Source organism: Prunus mume, linkage group LG2, assembly GCF_029339155.1.
Source record: "Prunus mume cultivar Tortuosa linkage group LG2, ASM2933915v1, whole genome shotgun sequence".
Taxonomy (NCBI): Eukaryota; Viridiplantae; Streptophyta; class Magnoliopsida; order Rosales; family Rosaceae; genus Prunus; species Prunus mume.
In genome coordinates this window covers 8939160-8965244 of record NC_142699.1, presented here as the reverse complement: position 1 = coordinate 8965244, position 26085 = coordinate 8939160, and the positions used below count along the sequence as shown (strand labels likewise).

General features: G+C 37.0%; 4 protein-coding genes, 1 long non-coding RNA gene and 2 pseudogenes across 5 annotated transcripts; 4 read left to right on the top strand and 3 right to left on the bottom strand.

Moving 5' to 3' along the window:
• Positions 1-608: 608 nt before the first annotated feature.
• On the bottom strand, positions 609-1612 carry LOC148919566 (uncharacterized; annotated as a pseudogene).
• Positions 1613-11783: 10171 nt separating this feature from the next.
• Positions 11784-13007, bottom strand: LOC148919565 (uncharacterized). The gene has a single exon (XM_089047627.1). The coding sequence runs from the start codon at positions 12772-12774 to the stop codon at positions 11932-11934; it is 843 nt and encodes a 280-aa protein (XP_088903753.1). The 5' UTR covers positions 12775-13007; the 3' UTR covers positions 11784-11931.
• Positions 13008-15766: 2759 nt separating this feature from the next.
• LOC148919564 (cysteine-rich receptor-like protein kinase 27) lies at positions 15767-16256 on the top strand (annotated as a pseudogene).
• Positions 16257-16694: 438 nt separating this feature from the next.
• On the top strand, positions 16695-17924 carry LOC103320075 (cysteine-rich receptor-like protein kinase 28). Its single transcript, XM_089046833.1, has 2 exons — positions 16695-17539; positions 17655-17924. Exons 1-2 carry the CDS (start codon positions 16717-16719, stop codon positions 17729-17731), a joined length of 900 nt encoding a protein of 299 aa, XP_088902959.1. The 5' UTR covers positions 16695-16716; the 3' UTR covers positions 17732-17924.
• A 1850-nt stretch (positions 17925-19774) lies between these two features.
• LOC148919563 (uncharacterized) lies at positions 19775-20391 on the top strand. The gene is made up of 2 exons (XR_016124780.1): positions 19775-20019; positions 20102-20391. It is a non-coding gene; the product is annotated as an uncharacterized LOC148919563 (long non-coding RNA).
• Positions 20392-21050: 659 nt separating this feature from the next.
• On the bottom strand, positions 21051-21821 carry LOC103320041 (histone deacetylase-like protein). The gene is made up of 2 exons (XM_008221653.3): positions 21661-21821; positions 21051-21489 (listed from the first exon to the last, which is right to left on the bottom strand). The coding sequence occupies exons 1-2, from the start codon at positions 21762-21764 to the stop codon at positions 21159-21161; spliced, it is 435 nt and encodes a 144-aa protein (XP_008219875.3). The 5' UTR covers positions 21765-21821; the 3' UTR covers positions 21051-21158.
• A 1098-nt stretch (positions 21822-22919) lies between these two features.
• Positions 22920-25899, top strand: DBP1 (DNA-binding protein phosphatase 1). Its single transcript, XM_089046381.1, has 4 exons — positions 22920-23601; positions 23872-24078; positions 24322-24533; positions 25056-25899. Exons 1-4 carry the CDS (start codon positions 23458-23460, stop codon positions 25618-25620), a joined length of 1128 nt encoding a protein of 375 aa, XP_088902507.1. The 5' UTR covers positions 22920-23457; the 3' UTR covers positions 25621-25899.
• The last annotated feature ends 186 nt before the right edge of the window (positions 25900-26085 follow it).

Here is a 26085-nt window from a genome sequence, read left to right as displayed (position 1 = left end):
GCCCTCCATGTAGGCCCGCCCATGGACAAAACCTGCACCACCCAAAACTACCAATACAAACTTTAAACTCTCATAACTTATTTTACTGTTTATAAGAAAGATTGTGTTCTTCAATTTGTTTGATCCTAGGTAAAAATTCAGTCGGCAGAGGATACAGGTCCATTAAGGAAGAAAGTTTTCGGAACCTGGCCTCTCTCATAATACAGTTGGGTCTGAAGCCAGTTCCACACCATTATACTGTATAGTTGGGACAAATTAGACGACGAAAACTCTCAGGTGCCAATATGGAGATTGTATTTTCTTTGATTGACGAACTTGACTAAATTAAATTTGGCAGCATATGCATACGCCAAACGTATGTAAATTGTTTATCTCATCATCGGTATACTAGTGCCTATTTCATCTTTCTTTTATGTTAGCGTAAATAATATTGTACCTATTATTCCTTGATGGATATTGAACTTTTTGGTGGCTGAGAGAGCAGGCTGTAAGTAAATTGTTATAGTGCTTAGATAGTAGCTACTGAATCGCTGTGGCCTATCACACCATCTAGTTACTGAGCAATTTCATACAAACAACCATCGATTTTACATAGAACAAACCAAAAAACAAGGATAAGAAAGCAATAGATCATAGTAGAAGGAACACATACAAACATGGAGACAGGGGACTATTTGTAACACTTCATTTAGTACATGAAAATATGGTACCCATATGTATGAGAAAACACCAAATTCAACATTGTACCAATGTACTTGGATAACGCTAGCTCAAAGCTAGAACTGGTGAAGGCTCTAGTATTCGGTGCACATGCTCATACACTTGCCACCTTCACATACCCTGATGCAGTTCTCAGTGTTGGATACTGGAGGTATGCATTTAAGAGCTTTCTTGCAAGGAATGGTCCAGCAACCCACAATCACGACGACGGAAAAGCATATAAACAGACCCATGCAAAGTAGAAAGTAGAAATCATGCAGCTTTTTTTGATAATTATCAACAGGCACAACCTGCCTTTGTTCCGGTTCATCTTTAATTTCTACAGCTGTAGGATCTTGACAAGTAACCTGCCCTGGAGCTTCTATTTTTATTGAACTCCAGTACGATAATATGTTATTTTTGAGCCCATGATCTGAATGTGAAGTTTCTAGCTTCTCCAGATCACTTTCCAATTTATTGCGCTCAGTCTTGGTTCGGTTTCTCTGCATGACGCTTCTTTTATAATTGCCTCCAATTACAAGCAATGAAACCAAGTTGAGTATGGCTGCTATTAGAGAAAGGCTGAAAGGAACCAGCGATCTGAACATCGCAGCGCTGTGGTACCAGTGACGATAACCCCCAAAATAATTCCTTGAAAGACGAAGTAGTAGTTTGCAAGGTTGAAGGCACTCGTTTGAAGTTCATTTACACGATCGATCTCCTTATCAATTGTAGATTGCAGCTGCTGTTTTCTTTTCTCCATGATTTCTTTTTTTTCATTGTCACCATTGGGTGGACATGGATGGTTAAGCATGCTTAAACTAAGAGAGCTAAAGATATAAGAATGCAGAGAGTCTTAGAGTAAAGTCCCCTCCTCCTCCATACAACTTATATACACAGAGATACTGCTGGCTTTTTGAATAATCCAAACTCACCTCCTCCATACAATAAATACAAAGAGATACTGTTGGCTTTTTGAATAATCCAAACTCACTCTCACACTCACTCTACAACAAAAGACTTAAAGTAAAGCAAGACTTCTCAGCGCAGGACGTCCGTTCTTTGTTAAAGGACTGATTTTCTATTGATAATGTTGTCGACGACGTATCAAATCAACACAAAAAATCGAGGACGGATTTGGTACGTGAGGAAAGTTGCTCTTGGTACAAACAAACTTCTGCTTCTCCATATTGGAAAGTGAGAACATCTCTTTGGCAAAGTTTACCATTGAAAGGGAAACTTCCCCTGTTACTGTTAGTACACTTCAACGTGCTTCGCATATCACACACATGTGAGGAAACCATTGCTTAATTGAAGATCTCTACTCTGTAATTCAATTATTGATACATCATCTTCTCAAGGGTGACCAGTGGAGGGACCACAATTTTTTTTGGTCTTCCTATTTGCTTGAGCAAATTACTTATCTCTTTTCTTTCTTCTTTTTTTTTTTTTTTGGTCTGAAAGAGATTGTTGTATTAAAAAAGCCCAAAACGGGAAGCAAATACAACACAGCTGGCCGAACCAGCAAGAACACAGAACAGAAGCAAAATACAATAAGGGTTAGACAAATCTAAAGCTCCGTCGGAGTTTAGTAAACTGTCTCAAGCCCAACCAAAAAACAGAAAAGAAATCTAGTTCAAGAGAGATGACCCAACTGGGGGGCAGGGCAAACCATCAGAGTTCAGGACCCCAACAAGAGACAATGGTGGTCGGATGACCCAACTTTGCAGTTCCATAGCTCTCAAACCTATCGTCGCAGACATGTGAGCTGCACGATTTGCTGATCTTGGCACCCACTTCCACCGCATCTCATTGAAATGTTGAGAAAGGCTACAAATTTCGTCAAGAATTGGAAGGATGGTCCAAGAGTAGTTTCCGTGATTCCCAAGAATACTATCCACAAAAACTTTGCTGTCAGATTCAAACACGCTGCATGGATTTTCCGAAGCTTTTATCCGCTCACAACTGAACTTAGATATGAATTTCTAAGACTTTCTTACTCACATGTATCTCAGATCTACTTTTTGATTGGGAAATGATTTATTTTTTGTTTGGTTACTGAGAAAACGAAAAAAAATGTTTAGTTTTAAATTCAATGTTTTGTTGTTATAAATTTCGATGTGACTGGAGAGAGAAATAATATGGATGTACAGACATGTTGCTATTGCTGGATTCGAAGGTTAAGTTATTTTTGTTCTTGATTTTGTTTTTCCTAGCCTTCATTATATACCAAACTGAAAATGCTGATATTAGTAGCCGGTGAATAAAATCTCTTTCGGGATCTATTAAGGATTCAGTTGAGGGAAGGAAGGATGGAATTGCTCAATACTTGCTCGCAGTTAAGGACTTATAATTACCTTTGCAAGGCCTTGCCTTATGTAATTACACAGAGACAGAGCTTGGATTCGGATTCAGGAATGGAAATACTGTTGACTTTGAACAATATGTTGTAAACACTACTACATTTTTCACTTTGCGCGACGAAGAGAATTTCGTCGCTCAAAATACATTATAATCGCACAAATTTTAGCGCGACAGAAACTTCGTCGCGCAAAGATTGTGGAGAAAGACTTTGCGTGACGAAATTTTTTCATTAATCGCGCAAAGAGACTTTCTTGCGACGGAAAAATATTGGTCGCTCAAAGTGACTTTGCGCGACGAATCATATTGGTCGCAAAAAGTGACTTTGCGCGATTTAAAACGAAATTTTTAAAAAATTGTAAAAAAATTCAGCGTCCCATTTTTGTACCCAAATTTTTAGAGTTTTGCGCGACGAATATTAATGTTGCGCAAATATTTGCGCGATGAAATATTTTGGTTTTTGACTTTTTGTTTTATTATTTCTTTAATATTAATTTAAAGGTTTTTTAGGTCTTAGACATAAATTTTTTTTCACTTTTGGAAAAAGCCAAAGCTTTTCAAAAAGACAAAAAAACCGCTCAACTTTCAAATCAAAGACATGCAAATGTATTGGATTCTTTAGGAAATCTAAAAATAAATAAGGGCATTTTTGTCCATTTTTGCTTCTTTTAAAATTTTTCTCTCCCCTTTTGCTTTTTCTAAAATGTCCCTTAATTTAATTATATTAATTATTTCGAATTTTTAATTTTTAAATTTAATTTAATTACTTTAATTTAAATTGACATATTCAAAATAAAATTACATATGAAAAATAGTGATCAAATTATCCAATAAATATATATATATATAATATTCAAAATGTACACATAAATTAACAAAGTACAATAAATAAAAAAAAGGATAATCTCCTCTAAAATTGTTATACCACAAATCCAACCCAAACTCCAATCCCTCCCCTTTACTCAACCCCAAACCCCACACAAACTCAAAACTAACTCCAAAAACACATATTAATGAAAAAAATTAAAATTTGGAGAAAATCTACCTTTTGGCAAGATTGAGAGTGAGTGAGAATGAGAGAGAGAAATGAGTGTGAGAGAATTAGAGAAGATAGTGATAGAGAGATGAGAGAGTGAGTGAGAGTGAGAGATAGTGAAAGAGAGATGAGAGAGTGAGTGAGAGTGAGAGATAGTGAGAGAGAGATGATGAGAGATTAAGTGAGAGGAGTGAGTGTGAGAGAAATGGTGGGATTTGGGGAGAGGGAAAGAGAGAGGAGAGGAAAGAGTAGAGAAAGACATTGAGAAAATGGTGGAGGAGTTATTTTCATTTTAAAAACCGTATCACTTTGCGCGACGAACAACATTGTTGGTCGCGCAAAGTTTTGCAACGAAAAATATTAGAGTATTGGTCGCAAAGTCAAAAAAATCCAGCGTCCCATTTTGGTACCCGCCAAATTTTGAAATTTTTAAGCGAAAAATACATATTGGTCGCAAAGTCTAAAAAATTATATAAAAAATTCCGCGTCCCATTTTTGGTACCAAATGTTTCTTGTGACGAAAATATATATTGGTCGCAAAAGTCTATAAAAAAAATTTCATCCCGCATCCCATTTTTGGTACCGCCCAAATTTTTAGAGTTTTGCGCGACAAATTGTTGGTCGCGCAAACTTTTGAGAGACGAAAAATTGGTTCGTAGTACGATATTTATAAAAATAATTGTTATGAATAATAAAATTATTTTTTTTACGATTTAAAATATAAATAAGGTTAAAGCTACTTAATAAATGTATATACCAATTTCTTAAGTGTTATACGTACAAAATAAATAAATTTAAAGCTACTTAATAAGTAAATATATATATATATATACACACACACCATTCAACGATCCAACCGTTAGACTTGTTTGTATATACTTAAACATCGTATACCCCAAAAATCATAAAAAACAAACATTCGGAGACCTAGTAACGGGACAAAAAATTTCAACGGTTCTTAATGAAAAATCACGATTTAACGGTTATTTTAACTCCGATTTTGATGATTTTTTACAGCTACACTCCTTGACCCTATATGAATACAATGAACTAATTCGATCGTCAATTTAAAATATTTACACTAGTGGATACCACAAAATCTTATGTTATATTTAACAAAAGTATAAATAAACTCTTAATTGTTAGTGAATATATTGTTTTGATGGCATACACATTCAACAAAACTAGTTTCAACGATCCAACCGTCAAACTTATTTGTTTATATTTCGAGATCATATACGCCAAAAATCGCAAAAAATAAACATTCAGAGATCAAGTAACGGGACAAAACTTTTCGACGGTTATAAATGAAAAATCTTGATTCAACGGTTATTTTAACTCCGATTTTGATGATTTTTTACCGCTACACTCCTTTACCCTATATGAATACAATGACTGAATTTGATCTTCAATTTAAAATATTTATACTAGTGGATACCACAAAATCTTATGTTATATTTAACAAAAGTATAAATAAACTCTTAATTGTTAGTGAATATATTATTTTGATGGCATACGCATTCTACGAAACTAGTTTGAACGATCCAACCGTCAAACTTGTTTGTTTATACTTCGAGATCATATACGCCAAAAATCGCAAAAAATAAACATTCAGAGATCAAGTAACGGGACAAAACTTTTCGACGGTTATAAATGAAAAATCATGATTCAACGGTTATTTTAACTCCGATTTTGATGATTTTTTACCGCTACACTCCTTTACCCTATATGAATACAATGACTGAATTTTATCTTCAATTTAAAATTTTTACACTAGTGGAGACCACAAAATCTTATGTTATATTTAACAAAAGTATAAATAAACTCTTAATTGTTAGTGAATATATTGTTTTGATGGCATACGCATTCTACGAAACTAGTTTGAACGATCCAACCGTCAAACTTGTTTGTTTATACTTCGAGGTCATATACACCAAAAATCGTAAAAACAAACATTCAGAGATCAAGTAATGGGACAAAACTTTTCGACGGTTATAAATGAAAAATCACGATTTAACGGTTATTTTAACTCCGATTTTGATGATTTTTTATAGCTACACTCTTTGACCCTATATGAATACAATGAACTAATTCGATCGTCAATTTAAAAAATATATTTTCTAATAAAAACCCAATCCAAACAACAATAATATATTTTTCTAACAAAGATTTTAAAAAATAATTTTTATTTTATTTATTTTTATAAGGACTTTGCGCGACGAAGTTAATTGTTTCGTCGCGCAAAGTAGCTTTGTGTGACGAATTTTTTAAATCGCTCAAAGTAAACTGCGCCACAATTGTTTTTCGTCAAAAGTTACTTGGAGCGACGAATTTTTTTCGTCGCGCAAAGTTACTTTGAGCGAAATTATTTTTCGTCGCGCAAAATTTGGTCACAAGACTTTGGCGACGACGTATGTCGTCGCACAAAGTCACTTTGAGGACAAATTATTTTTCGTCGCGCAAAAGTTGGTCGCAAGGTTTTTAGCGACGAAGTTTTGAGTTTCGTCGCGCAAAATGTCTTTGCGTGATGAATAATTTTTCGTCGCAAAATATGGTCGCATAGGGTTATTTTGTAGTAGTGAAAATTGGCTAATATAATCTTTTAAATGATTTTTTGGAAATGAAAAGTAATTAGAAATTGTTTTTTTTTAAAGGAATATAATACACAAGCTATGCACTCACTTATTATACAAACACAAATACAAATATAAATACGAGAATTAATATCTGTCAGTCATGAGTCATGAGGACGACCAATACAAGAAGAATCAAAGCAAAGAGCCAATTGATGATAATATATGAAGTTTTTAATTCAATTGAAATTGAAATTATCGTTTATTGGATGAGATTTGTGCTTTGATTAATAGTTTATTGATAGTATTTTCATTAATTGATTAAGGTTTGTGTTTTGATATTCATTTATTAGGGTTTGTGTTTTCATTAAATTATTAGTCTTTTTTATTTGTGTTTTGATTAATTGATTATGGTTTTGTGTTTTCATTAGTTGATTAGGAATGAAAGTGACATAAGTTAATTTTTCAATGTTATTTTCGTCTAAAAGAAAATTCGGAATTTCACACTATGACCCTAAGACATAAGAATCCTGGATCCGCCACAAGACCCACATTGAGGACTCGCCTAGAATTTCCCAAACCGGGCGGACCCGTCTTGATGCCGACATCACACCGATGCGGGCCCACTTACTAAAACCCAAGACATCCTACAAAATTTTGGCGAGTCTCCTAAAATGCTCAAACCCAACAATATTCAACCCGCATAATTTACATAAAATAACTCCCAATCACAAGATGCTTTCAACATACAACAATCCTAAAATAAAGTGGCCTCCGGCCTCAAGTAACAACCTAACATGGGCGATAACAGAGCATCTAACAGAATTTGTTTATAACAAAGTTGAGTAGAAGGAATTTACACAAGTTCTATCTACGGATGAAATGTTTAGAGCTCAGAACCGCTCGAACGCTTCCAAAAGCAACTCTTTGCACAGGGGCAAAACAGAAATATGTGAGTTGACAAAAATAAAGTTTGCATTTAAAAACAACATAATAACCCCACCGTGTAAAAATAATGCTCTAGCATGCAATTTCACAATTCAGAAACCAAATACTCAAAACACAATATCCCAAAATCCAATAGCTCTCACAATCTCAAAACCACAACTCTACTCCTAAATATATGCAACTCTCATAAACCCGTAAACACATATATATATATATATATCTATATCTATACTATAATATAATATATACTTCTCTTCATACTAATGTACCGGGGAAACAATCCAACCGGGATTGTTTGGCTGGTACGCAGATTTCCGAACGCTAACCCGCGGCCAGGATGAGTAGTCCAACCGAGGACAGAACTCCATAGCTCACACGCCGGCACCGCCAACGACACGTGTAGCTCACAAATCTCATAACAAGTCCTACGCGCGACAGTATCATCACCCCACCGCACTACCAACGACGTGTGTGATAATACTAAGCAATATACATACTCTTCCCATACGCCGCCAACGACACGTATGGAAGTGTCTCAACACCGGCACTGCCAACGACATGTGTGAGACTCACAATCTCATGGCCTTCCCACCCCACCGGCACTGCCAACGACGTGTGTGGGAAGCCTAGTAACTAGGGAATGGTACTCACCTAACATACTCATACATCTCACCACCATCCCTCAAACTCATAACTTCACACAATCTCACCATCACAACCTCTCATACTCTATACATAGGCAATATAGATAGACATCCCAAAATTCATACAAACATATTCCTCATACTCAAATACATCCATATTCAAAATATATTGCCAATACGCATAAAATATTCAAATCCATCAACCAAATAATTATTAAATCAAATTCACCATTTAAATTATATGCACAAATCTTTTATCAATAAAACCATGCATATGCTTAAAACAAAGTCCACTCACAAATAATCCCAATCTGCCGGCCCGAGAGTCCTGCTGCTGAATGGTCAACCGAAGTACCTATTTCGAGATACGAACTCTTGATTAATATAATGCACTTCCAAAATAGAAATTCACAAAAGGAAATACTTAAATCCCCAAGTTTCCGGTGCGTGTACGTCCAATGGAATATCCTAAGGTCCGGTTACAGGTTTGGGAATCGCTTCCAATCGTACGGTTATCGCGAATTCCCAAACTTCAAATTATTGAATCGGAACATCCGGGGCTCCAATTCACGATCCTCGAATTCCTATAGGTTTCTAAGAGTACCTAGATCGACATACTTCAATTTGGAAACGATCCAACGGTTAGAACTTATCGAACCTGGATAACACACAATATGTGAAATCCGTTCGATAGTCAAACGACATCCAAATTGAGATCCGCAAAATCCTACGCACTCGTGACAACCTAAAGATCTTATCAAAATAAAAAGCAACTTCACTACCCTTGCCCACGCGCGGGCAGCGCGTGGGTGTGTGGAGAAATTTCCGGCGATAGAAAATCTCCAATTCACAAGCCACCCTTCCAACCCTAGATACTAGTCGACGAATGGAGCATCTTTTTCAACTACATCAACGTCCAATTCGGATGGCAAGTGGCCAGAATTTCACATTGAAAATCGGCCAAAACCTAGCTTCCAAAATCAACTTCCAAACTTCAAAATCATTCTAATCCAACCCCATAAACAGCTAAAGCAGATAAAATAGCTGAGAATCCATACCTTACTCGACGGAATTGGTGAAGAATCGAAAGAGAACGAAGATGGGAAAATCTGTCCAAGAACCGGCCTGTTTCTCTGCACTTTCCGGTGGGTTGCGACGGTTCCCGGGGTGGAGATGGGTCAGGAAGAGACAAGGAGGAGGTGGCGGTTCGAATGGGACCCTTCTCGTCGGACGGGGTGGTCGGAAGTGGTGGCGGTGTGGTGGTTTCTGTTTGGTGAATGCGAAGAAGAGGGTGCACGCAAGGGGAGGAGATGCGAGAGAGAGAGAGAGAAAGTGAGGGGTAAAAGTGAAAAATCTGATTTTACCCCAAACTCTTTTCAAATTAATTACAGTTCCGCCATCGAGCTTATTTTGATCGCCAAAACTTCATTAAATCTCCGATTCAAGCCTACCGCCTGTCTACGGTTTCGTCTCAGTACCACCTACGCAACCAAACTACTCGTGATCCCAAAATCTTTCCGGATAAGAAAATGACCAAAATTACCCTCAACCCAAGAATAAATTCATAAATTCTCTTAATTTAATTAAAATAGGAAAATAATTGGAGTCGGGGTGTTACACAGATACCAAACTGAAATTAATTAACCCAAAAAAAATGCTCACGTGTTGAACCCTCGGGTGATGCATAAACCCCCCCTCAAATTCCAGTGTTATGATAGAAAATAAAGGCTCAAATTCTAGGAAAAAAACTCATTTAACTTTCAAATGGACCAAATATACTATAATAGCCTTGAAAAACCTAAAAATTACTGCTATCAGAGTTTTCTTTTTTAAAAATCATACTAATAGTATTTCACATATCATTTAAATTAAAAAAATAGTATGGCTCGTTCTTTTTGAGTTTTTTTCTTAAATTGAAAACGTACTTTTCTTTGAGACTGGTCTTGATATAACAAGAAGAAATGAAAACCCATAATTATTGGCAACAAGAAATGAGAACCCATAATTCTCAAAATTACGAAACAGCCAGACCCAAAGAGCCAAGCCCAAACCAAAAAGCTTCCAGTCAACACATTTGGCTAATTTTGTTTTCGTCAGTTTATTTAATCACAATTAGAAGATTAAATGTTGTTTAATTTGGTTAATTTTGTGTTTGTTCTCGTAAAAATTCTGTCGGCTGAGGATACACAGGTCCATTAAGGAAGAAAGTACTTCAGAATCTCCTGCCCTCTCTCACACAACTACAGCTGGCCTGAAGCCAGCTCCACACAAGACTTACTCCTGTTGGTTCGATGCAGTATGTGGTCAAACTGTACATAAAACAAAAGGATTGCTTTGAGTGGCAGCACAACAACTTGAAAATAAATCCAAGCCAATAAAAGGACTTAATACAAACCCATATATATAATATGACACATAAGTTTGTGACAAAAACTTGCTTAGTTGGATTTCAGCCACAAAAAATAAATATGAACGTAAACCGTGAGTCCTTCTCGTATAGATAGCTTGGGCTTTATTTGGGGGCTTGGGCCCATGCAAGGACCACAAGTGCGGACGACCTCTGAAAGAAGATCTGCACACTTTAAATGATATTAGAATTAGGGTGGATTGGGGTTGATTCCAGCCTAACCCTCTCCGATGGTTAAGTCAGAAACTAACTTTTGCTAGAGAGAATGGAGGTAGGGTTTATATTCTGTGTAGAGTTATTTATTACCTTTGTCTGAAGATAGGTGAGGGGTATTTATAAGAGGGAGAAGGGGAGGCCAAGAAATTTTTGGAAGAGATCTTTTCCCCAATCCTGAGTTACATTTAATGTTTCTATTTCAGACCACCATACTGCTTGACAGAAGTCAGACAGAGAAGTGACAGGCGACCAAAGATGGGAGGTGTATTAAATGATCCCTCTCCATCACCTGCCTGTCCACGTGGAGATTAAGGGGTAAGGTGACACCTGTTTGAGGATGGGACGTGCAATTAACCAATCCTTTTGTTAGCCAAATTGCGTATCGCAGGGATAGCGTTGATTGACTGGACAAGAACCTGGTCAGGTCCTCGCCTCGAATCCACGATGCTCGTCCTAGTGGTCGGGTAAATACTCACATACCTGACCATTGGACTACTCCTCAGGTTCGTCGCCTTTCAAAGGTGATACTGATATATGCTCGGGTTGGTAGAAAAGTGACCCACTATGGCCACGTGGCGATTCATAATAGGCTTGGTTTATGGTGATTGTATGAGCTATCAACAATGAAATACTGCAACAAAAGACTTGTAGGGCTATTGATCACCCTGGATTGTGCATGATCTTCTTTCCATTATTTCAACTCTTATGGTTATAGCCTTGTTAGATTGTGATAAGTTGAATTTGTCTTAGCCTGAAAATTATAATTACACTCCTTCACGCCTAAAGTAATCAGAATCTTATCTTTTATGAGGCCTGATTCTTTCATAATACCCAGAAAGTCGTATTCATTCTTATTTGTAAAATCTCTGTTGACCCAGAAAATCATATAAACCATTGCAGATTAAATAATATAGTAAGCTTTATTATTATTATTATTATTATATATATATTACCAATCTATGAGAAAGAAAACACCAAATTCAACGTAAGCTGGTACCAATCAACTTGGATATCCCCAGCTCAAAGCTAGAACTCTTTTAGGCTCTACTATTCGGTGCACATGCTCATACACTTGGTACCTTCACAAACCCTAATGCATTTCTCAGAGCTGGATACGGGGGGTATGCATTGAAGAGCTTTCTTGCAAGGAATGGTCCAGCAACCCACAACCACGATGACGGCAAAGGATACAAAGAGACCCATGCAAAGTAGAAAGTAGAAATCACGCAGCTGTTTGTGAAGATTATCAACCGGCACGACCCGCTTCCTGATCTGCCTTTGTTCCGGTTCATCCTTAATTTCAACAGTTGTAGGATCTTGACAAGTAACATGCCCTGAAGCTTCAATTTTTGCCGACTCCCAGTATGATAATATATTAGTTTTGAGCCCGTGATCTGAAGCTGAAGTTTCTAGCTTCCCCAGATCGTTTTCCAATTTAATGTGCGCACTCTTGGTATGGTGTCTCTGCATGACGCTTCTTTTATAATTGCCTCCAATTACAAGCAATGAAACCAGATTGAGTATGGCTGCTATTAGAGAGAGGCTGAAAAGGAACCAACGATCTGAGCATCGGAGGACTGTGGTGGCGTTGACGATAGCCCCCAAAATAACTCCTTGGAAGACAATGTAGTAGTTTGCAAGGTTGAAGGCACTCTTTTGAAGATGGTTTACACGATCATCCTGCTTCTCAATTGTAGCTTGTAGCTCCTCTTTTCTTCTCTCCATGTTTTCCCTTTTTTCTTTGTCACCGTTTTGTGGACATGGATGGTTAGTCATGCTCAAATTAAGTGAGAGAGAGCTAAAGATAAAGAATATGCAGAGAGTCTTAGCGTGTAACGTCTCACACTCAGCTGGTCCTTTCTCTACAAGATGAACAATAATCCAATACATATACACAGCAGAGATACTATTGGCTTGGTGAATAATCCAATACACTCACTCTCACACTCAGCTGCTCCTTGTTCTACAAGATGCACAATAAAAGTGTCAAAACACGGCGTGATCGGTGCAGGACGTCCGTTCTTTTGTTAAAGGACAGATTTTGTATTGATAATGCTGTCGACGCCGTATGAACCAAATAATAGCGGAGGAAAGTTGCCTTCGGTACAAACTTCTGCTTGTGCAAAAAAACAGTAGAAAAACATATCTTTGGTAAAAGTGTACACTTCAACCTGCTTTACATACCACCCACACACGTGTGCAGGCCTTAGAACAATCCACATCATGAGAAAACCATCACGTAATTAAAGATCTCTACTCTGCAATTCAATTATTGATATACATCATCTTCTCAAGGGTGACTAGAGGACCACTGTTTTGTTTTTTTTTGACAATTAGCTGATAATGTCTGATCTTGCCGGCCAAAAGATTAACTCACGTGGTGCTGGAGTTTTTTTTTTTTGGGGTCTGAAAAGTTGGAGATGCCCTTCATTTGGGGTCATCTCTTTAGGAAAAATGTGTCACATTGGGCTTTTGGTTACAATTTTCTTTGCAGTCACAGAAAGAACTAGTGCAGAGGCTAAAAAAGAGCATTATAAATTCACTAACCTAATTTTTGTCCACCTTTTGTGACTTTTATAGTCGCTAAGATTCTTCCATTATGCTACACACTACTTAATTAAATCCCCCTCCCAACCAATTCAGCTTTAAATATATACTAGTCATTTGACACGTACTTCCAACTCCATGTACATGTGGGGGACGGGTTCAATAATGGTCCAAGGATTTGTTCATGGCTTTCTCCCATTTTTAACTTTGACTTTTCATTACTAGTGCAAATAATCGATTGCTTAGGTTGACTATTATTTGAGTTGAACAACCAGCAACCATTGAATTTCAAGCCATATAACCTCTATATAATTCACACATGATACGGTCAACAATCACAACCAATAGAAGTAGTCTCGTCTCAAACTGCAGGGGATATATATTCGATGACATAATAAGATAAATACGAGTATGTACATGTTATTAAAAATATTGTTATCAAATAGGTATGTACATATTCAATACAAGTATTGTACGTTAGCTTTAAAAAAAAAAAATCATGAATTTTACCGAGTCCTTAAGACGGTTACAAAACAAGGATGTATTATCGAGATATTAATTTGGAATAGAAGTCCAGCTAAAGTATTTTGTTTTTGAAAACATTAGGAAAAACAGAGTACCGCACGGCTATACTATTTCTTTGAAAAATTAAAAAACCGAGTATAGCCGTGCGGCTATACTATTCAATTTTTTTAGAAAAAGGGGAAAACCGAGTATAGCCCACCGTCTATACTATTTATTTTTAAAAAAAATTAGGAAAACAGAGTCTAGCCGCCGGCTATACTATTTCTTTTTTAAAAAAAATTAGAAAAAATGAGTACAGCCGATCGGCTATACTAGTTTTAGTATATAGCCGTGCGGCTATACTAATGTTTTTTTTTTTTGGGTAATAAACTATACTATTTAATAAAAACAAATATGAAAAAAGGACCCTCCTAGTCGCATTAGTTTATACTTTATAGATATTAATTTGGTATAATCGCACGGCTATACGAAAAATACATACATGTTTATACTCTAAGTAATACACATGATTTGCTAATGATTGTTTAGATTGCTTAAACAAATCAGTGAAGTATACTTTTATATATTATCTTGAGTTGATGAAATCAATCAACATCTATATGCTTGAATTCATCCTCCAAACTGGTTACAATTACCTCTGCACTCACATAAAGAACTAGTGCAGAGGCTAAAAATGGGCATTAAATTCACTAAGCTAATTTTTGTCCACCTTTTGTGATGACTTTAGAATTTTAACCACTCGAAGAAGAGCAACACATCTCGAATCGTCATTATTCTTGTGCCAATCGTTGTGTCACTTGTTCTACTCATATCAAACTGCATTTATTTGAGACTAGGGAAGACAGAGGAAGCAGTAGTTGTTCAAGGTGAATTGTGATTGATTTATTCTCTTAATTGAAAACAAAGGATTTCGTATGTATTTAAATGTCAGACTCAACAATAGCGGACTTATTGTTAAAATTGTTATTTGTGCCAAGAAGTAGATGAAATCAGAAGTGTGGAAGCCTTGCAATTCAACTTTGCCCCGATTAGAGCTGCAACAAATAACTTTTCTGAAGAGAATGATTGTTTGTGATGGAACAATAGCGGAACTAAACCCCAAAATTGCAGACTGTCATGGCAAGACCTTGGCTTGTGTTTGTGATGGATCAAACACAAGCCAAAACCAGTCGAATTGTGGGGACCTAGTAAGTATTGTGCCTATAGGGCTTGTAGTATGCTATACTAATAATTTCCAAGTTCAGACATAGCATAGAGGTGATAGAACTAAAAATTCTAGCTATCAAAGATCTAACAAGTAAAGAATAAGCAAAATAAAATAAAAAGTCTGTCTGATCTTGTTATTTTATATATGCAGGTTTGAAGTGCGTGTCAAATGGATAGTATATATTGAAAACTGAAACTCCACGTATATGTGGGTGACGGGTTCAATGGTCCAAGGATCTGTTCATGGCTTTCTCCCATGTTTAACAGATTGTACATGGGCCGTGAGCAATCTAAGGGCATAATGGTTTCCACTAAATTTCTATTATTTCTTCCCCTAATTTTGTTACCGATCATCGGTACTCAAGCCAACGATAGGTTCTGTTTTGGTGCATTTTCTAACACCACCATTCTCAATGACACCTATCACAGAAACGTCTATGGTGCTTTGTCCTCCCTCATCTCCTCCAACAATAGTAAGGGGTACGGGATTTACAGTTCCTCCTACGGCGAAAACTCAGACAAAGTTTATGCAAATGGGCTTTGCAGAGGGGATTTGAAGTCCGCTGCTTGCGTTACTTGCCTCAACAGCTCCATGTATGCCCTCATGGAGGGTTGCCCTAATAATAGGGAGGCAAGTTTGTGGACCGAAGGCTGCAAGTTAAGATATTCAAACCACTCTATGCCAGGAAATGTGGAATTGCTTCCATCTTCAACGTCCTATAGCAGCAAAAATGTGTCATTGTCGTCATCGGTCGTGGAAGGTTAATCAGCGGCTGGTGGCGTTATTGGGAGAACTAAAAGTGGAAGCGGCAGCCGGTGGTGACGTTCTTAAGTTTGCAGTGGGAAATGCAAGTGTTTCTATATATTCTAATAACATAAGTACAATATATGGCCTTGCGCAGTGCAATCCAGATTTGTCTGAGATGGGATGTAATAATTGCTTAGGTGAAGCTCTCGGAAGCCTCTAAAAATATTGTTATGGGAATGGTTTTGGGAAATATGCTAATCCCAGCTGTGACTTAAGGTATGAGCTTAATTACCACTTCTTTGCCCCTGCAAATCAGAGAGTCGTACCAGCAGCATTGTCACCATGAATGAGCTTCCTTTTCATATTTATGTGGATCAAGAGAGAAACTAAGCAACTTTGTCAATTGATTCTATGACGTCCAAGGATCTGTTCATAGCTTTCTTTCATGTTTAACTTTGACTTTTTCATTATTAATGTAAAATAATCAATTGCTTAGTTTGCGTGATGAGCTAAAACAATTCATATTAGTATTAATTAATTAATTAATTTTTATTTGTGTTGAACAACCTGCCACCATTGAAGTTCAAGACATTTAATCTTTTATATCATTCACATATGATACGGTCAACAATCAAAAACAATAGTAGTAGTCTTGATATGATAAGGTAACCAAAAAATAATGCTTGCGTGATATTTAAAAATTCATATGTTCCCATTCATTATGCAGAGATTATCTTATATATACATATAATCTGTACATAATTAACACAATGCATATGGACCGCGCACAGATTAAGGCAGGCATAATGGTTTCCACTAGATTTCAACTATTTCTTCCCCTAATTTTGTTACCGGTCATCGGTACTCAAGCCGTTGATATGTTCAACTGTCTTGACGCCTTTCCTAATACCACCATTCTCAATAGCACCTATCTCAAAAACGTTAATGGCGTTTTGTCCTCCCTCATCTCCTCCAACAATAGTAACGGCTACGGGTTTTACAGTTCTGCTTACGGCGAAAACTCTGACAAAGTTTATGCAATCGGGCTCTGTAGAGGGGATCTGAAGCATGATGCTTGCGTTACTTGCCTCAACGACTCCAGATACGATCTCATGGAGGCTTGCCCTAATGGCAGGGAGGCAAGTTTGTGGACAGAAAAATGCAAGTTACGCTACTCGAACCACTCCATGCATGGAACCGTGGAATTGATTCCATCTTCCACGGGGTACAGCAACAAAAATGTGTCATCGTCGTTGTCGGTCCTGGAAGGGTTTAACCAACGGCTGATGGCGTTGTTGGGAGTACTAAAAGTTGAAGTAGCGGCTGGCAGTGATGTTGTTAAGTTTGCAGTGGGAAATGCAAATGTTTCTATATATTCTAAAAATATAAGTACAATATATGGACTTGCGCAGTGCAGTCCAGATTTGTCAGAGCTGGGATGTAACAATTGCTTAGATGAAGCTTTAGAAAAGATCCAAATGTATTGTTATGGGAGTGGTTTTGGGAGCTATGTTAATCCCAGCTGTGACATATATTATCAGGTTGATTACCTCTTCTATGACCCTGCAGCTCAGACCGCACCAGTGGCATTGCCACCATTAATATCTCCACCTACAGCCAATGCAAGAGGTATGTATATTTGATTATTGACTTTTCTAAACTTCAATTGATGATGATAACTTGTTTCTTTGTACCCCATTCTTTGATCTGATCATATTTGTCTATGATTTTTCTTAATTTGCAGGAAAGAAGAACAACATATCTCAAACTCTCATCGTTATTTTCGTGTCGATCCTACTTCCTTTCATCGTTATGCTTTGATCCGATGCGTATAACTTCCATGTATTAGTTTGGAGATAATATGTTGATAGAAAAATAGTGCTTGTTATACTTTTCTTTTATCCAGAGAAGGAATAGAATCTTATGTATGTAAAAAGGTATACATTTTGTGGGTTGTTGAATGCAACAAGAAGAAAGAAATTGGTATGCATGATCTATCAGATGTGTTTAATTCCCTGTTTGTGATTGTAAGGTTTGTCCTTGCTCTCTGATTTCAAAAATAAAGCTTTGACTTTTTATATACTTTATAAAATAAAAAATAAAAAATAAAAAAAAGTTTTCTATGTAATTTGTGCGGGTCTTGGCTTTCTCTCACGGTTACTCTGACTTTTCATTATATTAATGCAAGTAAATGATTGCTTATGATAAGCTAAAATGATTACTATTATTACTAATTACTAATTAATTATTAATTATTATTTGAGTTTAACAACCAGCCACCATTGAATTCCAAGACATACAATCTTTACAAATTCACAGAAGATTATACGTACAGTCAAATGTACTTTTTTGATTTATTGACTTTTCTAAACTTCAATTGATGATGATAACTTGTTTCTTTGTACCGCATGCATTGATCTGAGAAGATTTGTTTATGATTTCTTCTTAATTTGCAGGAAAGAAGAGCAACATATCTCAAACTCTCATCGTTATTCTGATGTCAATCCAACATATCTCAAACTCTCATATAATTAATACCATGCATATATATATCAAATACGAATTGAACATCCTATCATTCAATATCAACTGAAAATATTGATAAATTACGAATTTTCTTATCACATACTTTTGTATGAAATAAATCTTGTAATGAAATTACATACTTCTTGAATTTTAAATTGAGGTTTTTCCTTGTATTTGCGCAAACTAACATTTAGCTCAATAACTTCATAATTTGAAGAGTTTCATGCATGCACATAAAAGGAAAAGAAAAAAGAGTAACTTTAATTTTGATTTCCATTTGGCAAAAAAAGAAATGTGGCTATACTATTTAAATACATTATATTTAAATATTAGGGCCACACGGCGACATTATTTAATAAAAATAAATATGAAAAAGGACCCTCTTGGTTGCATTAGTTTATACTTTATAGATATTAATTTGGTACAACCGCAAAGCTATACGAATAAAATACATACGTGTTTTTTTGGGCAAAATTTTGGCAAATTACAACTTAAAACTTCTGCCACTATATAATATTTTAATATATATTATTTGTATTCAATAATATGTGATAATTATGTGTATAATACCTGAATTTTGTAAAAAAATATGTGTATTAAACATGAAAAAACACGTATGTACATGTTTAATACGAGTATTGTACGTTCGCTTTTTAAAAAACGTGAATTTTACCGAGTCCTTGAGACGGTAACAAAACAAGGATGTATTATTGAAATATTAAATTGGTATAGCAGTGTGACTATAATATTTTTTTTAACATTGAAAAAACCAAGTATAGCCGCGCGGCTATACTTTAAAAAACCATTGGGAAAAAGCCCAGTAAAGCCGTGCTGACACTACTGACTTAAAAAAAAGGGAGTTTCACTAAAACACCCAAAATAGGGGGCTGAAATTATAAAAAAACCCGAGCACTATTTAAATATATAAATACACCCAAAACCCATCATTACACACACTCAAAACCCATTTATAAACACACCCAAAAAGTTGACTTTGTGGTTGATTTTGGGTGTGTTTCTATGTTTAAATAGTGCTTGGGTTTTTTTATAAATACATGTCTAGGATTTGGTTTATTTATAAATTTTTATTTAAAAAAAATTGGGAAAAAACCCGGTATAGCCGCGCGGCTATACCGTTTCTTTTAAAAAATGAATAAATACGAGTATAGCCGGGCGGCTATAATATTACTTTTAAAAAATGAAGAACAAGAGTATAGCCGTCCGGCTATACGATTGCTTTTATAAAAATGGGGTAGGGGTATAGCCGCCCGGCTGTACTTAAAAAAAATTTATCAAAAGAGTATAGCCGATCGGCTATACGATTTTTTGTAAATAAGGTTTCGAAAAACCAGGCTGGGAGAAAGAGAAAGCAGCCAGTGTCATCTTCAGGTCCTGCCAATAGCACGGGAACAGCAAACACGGCTGGGCCTTCCCCGAGTTCAGCCCCTTCAACTCCCTCAACGCACAGTCCTGGAGATGTAATCTCAATGCCTGCCTTGCCCCATAGTGGTAGCTCCTCCAAGCCTCTGATGATGTTTGGCCCTGATGGTACTGGGACTCTTACATCACCATCAAATCAGTTGGTGAGCGACTTCTTCAACTTCGTGTATTAGAAGGAATTGGCAACTCCTTGCATGTATTCTCATTGGAATTCCATTTTGGCAGTGGGATGATAAAGATCTTGAATTGCAGGCCGATATGGATCGATTTGTAGAGGATGGTTCTCTTGATGATAATGTCGAGTTTTTTTCCGATATGGATCGATTTGTAGAGGATGGTTCTCTTGATGATAATGTCGAGTTTTTTTTATCCCATGATGATGTGATAAAGAAATGATAAACAGTGATAAATGAGTGATATAAAATGCTGATTGTATTTATCTTTAGTTTCTTGTTTTGTATTTAAATAATATAATAAATATAAATATCATATCGGTACGAGTTTCCGTTGGGTTATGAATATTGCTTCTGTTAACCAAACCAAACATCTCGGTACGGATCGGATCGGAATAATTAAAATTAAAAAATAATTATTTAACCAAACCAAATCAAACAAAACCATTGGTACGATACGGTCGGTATGCGGATAATTCGGATGAAAAGCCCACCCTAAGTACTTTACAAACCCTTTTTCATTTTCTAGTTTAGTCTGGGCTATAACATTTTTCCTACTCTCTCTGTTGTCCGTCTCTGATGGCATACAGAATCATTAGCAGAAGGAACGGAGAGCCAAGACTTAATTTGACTACATGATCACATAGATTGGTTGCATATATGCGAGTCATAATCTTGGGCCTGCTGGATTGTGTTGTGTGGATACTTTTTGGGCTCCAATGTTTTCATATTTTTTCTCAAAAAAAAGGGGAAAAAAACCCATGACGGACAAAAACGACACCAAAGAAAACACCTTAACATGCGAATATGCTTGAGGCCAATGGATTTGTTTTGTGCTTTTGCTTTTGTTTTTCCTGCTGAAAACTTCCAATTGGTACTACATGTACTACATGTACTACTTCTACTACACAATAATAGTTATGCAAATCAAATGCTAGCCTATACTGCACCCAATTGAAACCATGAAAGAGAAATGCGACCAAAAAAATCCAAGAAGAAAATTCCAAAAATGAAGGAAATGCCAAGTAATTCATTGGTAACCTTCATTGATTCTGTATTTGGCTATACATTATGGTGCATATACATATGGAACTGCAGCACAGGGTAATTTACATGGCAAAGCAACCACCACTTCTTCTAACAACAACCGTTTTAACTGCCGGAGCATCCTTCGAAAACCCAACGACTTCCGATCTCCTCTGAGCCGAGGGCCTCGGAAGGTTCTCAGGCACAATGGTCTCCAGAGAATTGGGGATCCACGGCGGGCACATTCTTTTCTCACTCCATTTTGTAACCCTCTGATCACTTGATTCTGTCACCAATGGCAAGGGCATGCCTTTGGCAATGGCATCCAAGCTGCCCATTTCCAACCCAATCATGATGCCGGCTGTCATGCCTAATAACACACATCGTTTTGTCCATGATCCATCATTTGTGTTCCTGCACACACAAGTATTTACCATAATTAGACACCAACATAGCCTTTCAAAACTTTCAATTGGGCCATTAGACACCAACATAACACGCGTCTTAATTTTATAAGACCGCGCAAATTCTTTTCAAGAAAGTGCAAATATGAGGCATATAAGAAAGTTGGGTTTAATTACATACCATGCAAGTACTTGATTTGGCTTCGAAGGCAAAGAAGGGCTTGAGCCAAGGATTTGAGTTGGCGGCGGCGGATTGAGGCAGCAATTGAAGTTTGTAATTGCCATCTCTCTCTCTTCTTTCCCTCTTGAATTTAAGCAGAAAAAGGAGAGAGGGAGGGATGATATATAGAAAAAGAGGAAGGTGTGTTTGGTTTGGTTGCATAGAGCAAGACAAGGACCCCAACGCAACGGTGACCCTCTAGAATAGAAAAGGCCACGTGGGGTTGGACCCTCCATCAAACACGTTATCATTTCTCTGTTTTTGCTTGCCGTCTGGTACCATTTTCTCTTGGAAAGACGCGTGTTGGAATGAGTTTCCTGTTAATAAAATCATCAGTTAGCGTATTTCCAAGAAAGATGGTGACACACACAGGAAGCTCATTCAAAATTCATATTGAATTTCACTACTCGATTAGAGTAACCTCAATTTCTATTTTTTATTATTTTATGTTCACGTGGCAATTTGATATCTCCTTTTAAGATGCTATAATAGAAGAAAGAAAGAATCTGTATTAATATTGTCGCTATCTCTCTGCAGATACACCCAAAAACTCAACGAAAACTACTCAAAAGCATGCAAAGGCAGCTTTGAATGGTTCCAATGCGTCTCACTTTCAGACAATAATCACGCCTCTGCTCTGCATCTGTGATTAGTTCAAGTTTGAACGTCAGAAACAATAGTTGGCACTTGCTTCGACTCCACCTCATTCGGACTTTAGACCAATCAACACATGCCTACCCGTTTACCATCACTTTCACCTATCACCTAAATTTTGTTATCTTTCATCATTCATATAATATTATACGTGACTCACCTAAACTTTTCTCCAATTTTGTCTACCAAATAATATACGTGCATACACGATCTAAATCGTTTGTTTTTCAAGTCAACGTAATTATTTCAAGAAACAATAAAAATGATCATACATGAAAAATTTGACAGTTCAATTAAAAGCAAAAGACCTAAAATTTAAAAAATAATAATTAAGGTAGTTATAATAAAAAGGACGCCATCATTTTAATCTGTACCATCATGTTAACTTTAAGCTTTCTTCATTTTAAAGGATTATTTTTAGATATTTATTTCTTAAAAATATCTATTACCTCGAAAAATGAACAAAGCATGTGACTTATGAAGTCGGAAGTCAAACGCATCTGGGGTCTCAATGCGACGTCGTTTGGCTTTCCCCTAAGAAACCGACCAGTTAAATCTTAGCATTCAGCGAAAACCAGTGTCTTCGTGTAGATCGCCCAAAATCTCTCGTTCTCTCAGTCTGTTAGATCACAGGGCATCGCTTTCACTACGATTTCGTCGCTTTCTAAAACCCTAAATCTCATTTCTCTCTCTGCAAAACCCTACTGTTCAATTTGCACTTCCCTGAAACCATAAATGCCATCTTTTTCAATGTCTGCACCTGCAAAACCCTAAATTCCCAAATCCAATCTCCTCTCAATTGGCCTGAAAAGCCTTGAAATAGTCAAATCGAATCCCTTTTCGTTTTAAAAGTGCTAATCCCCAGCTGAGTCAACTAATCATTCATCAGCTCCTTAATCCCAATACATTTCTCCACTCCAAACCCTAATTTTTCATTTTCTGTTTCCTTTGTTCAATTCAGCATCGATCCACATTGCTATAGTCCCATTCTTTGAGTTCAACAGAATCAGTAATTAACTCACTGAGTTACATTCTGAGCAAATTTTCAAAATTGACATTTATGGTGTGGTGGGTTTGTGGCAAAGGATGTGATGGTTGAGAACTATGGAGGGAAGTAAAGTTGAAAATGGAAGCTCAAGCGAGGGCCGGCCTCCCAACCCTCTCGCCGGGGCGTACTGGCAGTGCTTTAGCCACAATGACGGCGTTCCTGTGCTTTGCAAGAAATCGCTTGTTCGACATCCATCTCTTGTATGTGTCATTATCAGCTTATGCGTTTTTGCCATTTTGTCATAATAGCACTATATATATATATTTACGTAGTATTGGTTTCTTAGCTGTTTATGACAGTACTGATGCAAACAGTTAGAAAATTTGTAAGTCTAGCCGCACTGTAATTTTGGGCAATCAGAATTATGAGTGTCAATACGTGATGACATAAACTTGAAATGCGAGCATTAGAAGTTGAATTATTAAAGGCTTTGGTGTGCAATTATTAAAGGTCTGAATGGAATTTTGCAGATGAAGACAAAGACATCTGACATTAAAGTTGAACCGGGAGTTCAAGCAGAGGAATTTGAATCTAAGTTCATTCCAGTTGTCCGGTCCGGAGCATGGGCTGACATAGGGTCTCGTCCAAGCATGGAAGATGTATATGTCTGTGTTGACAATTTTATGCACGATTATGGGCTCAAGAATCGTACTGATATCCCAAGTGCCTTTTATGGGGTATTCTCTTCCACATGTTATTAAAAATTTCCTTACTCGTTGTGCATTTACATTCTAGATCCAAAGTTGTTTAGTTCTTATTCGTTGACTGTATACCTCATCTCTTTAGATGTAGCTTTCTGTGGTAATATCTATAATGAAACATACATATGGTTAGAATGATGATCTACGTGTATTGAACTTGCTAGCTAATCTATCTTCAGCATTTCCCAATTCGACATTCCTATGTTACTGGTTGGTCAGGTGTTTGATGGACATGGAGGAAAGCATGCTGCTGACTTTGCTTGCTTTCATTTGCCAAAGTTCATTATTGAGAATGAAGACTTCCCAAGGGATATTGAAAGGGTTGTCACTTCAGCCTTTCTTCATACTGACACTGCCTTTGAAGAAGCTTGCACCTTGGATGCCACCCTTGCCTCTGGTACCACTGCATTGACCGCTCTTCTCATTGGAAGGTTGGATATTTTGGTTTTCTCTACATGTGAACTTTAGGTGCATGTATCATGATTGCTCAGAGTACATCATTTATATTTTAGTTCATTCTTCTATGGCGTGATTGATGTGCGTGAAATTTGAATCTCATTCCTTAGTGCTTTCTTTTTGTTGTTCACTGCCTTCTGAAGTAAGCTCTGAGTTCATTACAGACTGAAGAAAATGTATGGAAAGTATTGGGGATACCCAGCCATACTCTGTTGAAAATATTTTCTCATGGGTGTGTGGGTAATCTTTGATCTACTCGTCACATTTAGCTGTATACAGGCTGACCAAACATTGTCTCAATCCAATTGGTTCTATGGTTCAAGAAGTTCTTGGTTAGTTGAATGATTTTGGTTTGATCTGGGTCTGCTCTGTTTATCTAATTCATGCATGTCCTGTTAATTTATCCCATCAGCTCCAAAATATTACTTTCAGATGCACCAACAAACATGTGTGTTTGATTAGTTGTACTGTATGTTGATCTTAGTTTCTGTTGCCAGGTTGTTGGTGGTAGCAAATGCTGGAGATTGTCGAGCAGTGCTGTGCCGCCGTGGCAAAGCAATTGAAATGTCAAGAGATCACAAACCGATTTGCGGCAAAGAGAAACAACGCATCGAGGCATCTGGAGGATATGTGTATGATGGTTACCTTAATGGACAGCTTAACGTTGCTCGTGCATTGGGAGACTGGCATATGGAAGGGATGAAGGGCAGGGACGGTGGGCCTCTCAGTGCAGAGCCAGAATTTATGACTGCAAAACTTACAGAGGATGATGAGTTCCTTATCATTGGCTGTGACGGGATCTGGGATGTGTTTATGAGTCAAAATGCTGTGGATTTTGCTCGGCGCAGACTTCAGGAGCACAATGACCCAGCCACATGTAGCAAGGATTTGGTTGATGAGGCTTTGAAGAGGAAGAGTGGGGACAATTTGGCTGTTGTCGTAGTCTGCTTCCAACCACAGCGTCCACCTAACCTGATTGCCCCTCGCTCAAGAGTGCAGAGGAGTTTTTCTGCTGAAGGGTTGAGGGAGTTGCAAAGCTTCTTGGATGACTTGAAAACTTGAGATAATGACGAATGGTTTACCCTTTTTTCTCCTTTTCTACATTGTGTTTTTCTAATTGAAATTTTCCATTGTAGTTTTACTGAGATTTTTGAGTCCCAACTGTAATATATGCGGCGGCCATGTCAGTAACCTAATTTGTTGTTCTTGTACAACTCTGATTTAACTTGTGTAGGTACTCCTTGAAATGATTTTACTTTATGGATGACATTTACTGTTGTTAAGGAATTGCTTGTTCTTGAACATGCCTTTATTATTTTATTGGAGGTTTGTTAAGGCTGATACTTTTGGTTCTGTTGTACTGATATTTTTGCTTGCAAGCCTTGTTAAGGCTGGTTTACTAGGCTTACCTACGCCCAGACTTCTTGCATGTTAGATTTGCCCTTTCCGGCCTTCAGGCTGGATCAGGACAGATTAAAAAAGATTGTTGCTTTTACCATATTCGACTGATCTATCTGGAAAATACTT

What these genes read in the sequence shown, in the direction of transcription:
- LOC148919565 (XM_089047627.1), bottom strand. Translation starts at nt 12,774, where the DNA reads ATGTATTGGATTATTGTTCATCTTGTAGAGAAAGGACCAGCTGAGTGT.
- LOC103320075 (XM_089046833.1), top strand. Translation starts at nt 16,717, where the DNA reads ATGGTTTCCACTAGATTTCAACTATTTCTTCCCCTAATTTTGTTACCG. An exon ending in ACCTACAGCCAATGCAAGAG is followed by an intron (nt 17,540 to 17,654) that starts GTATGTATATTT and finishes CTTAATTTGCAG; the next exon opens with GAAAGAAGAACAACATATCT.
- LOC103320041 (XM_008221653.3), bottom strand. Translation starts at nt 21,764, where the DNA reads ATGGCAATTACAAACTTCAATTGCTGCCTCAATCCGCCGCCGCCAACT. An exon ending in CCAAATCAAGTACTTGCATG is followed by an intron (nt 21,490 to 21,660) that starts GTATGTAATTAA and finishes TTGTGTGTGCAG; the next exon opens with GAACACAAATGATGGATCAT.
- DBP1 (XM_089046381.1), top strand. Translation starts at nt 23,458, where the DNA reads ATGGAGGGAAGTAAAGTTGAAAATGGAAGCTCAAGCGAGGGCCGGCCT. An exon ending in TTGTTCGACATCCATCTCTT is followed by an intron (nt 23,602 to 23,871) that starts GTATGTGTCATT and finishes GGAATTTTGCAG; the next exon opens with ATGAAGACAAAGACATCTGA. An exon ending in ACCGCTCTTCTCATTGGAAG is followed by an intron (nt 24,534 to 25,055) that starts GTTGGATATTTT and finishes TTCTGTTGCCAG; the next exon opens with GTTGTTGGTGGTAGCAAATG.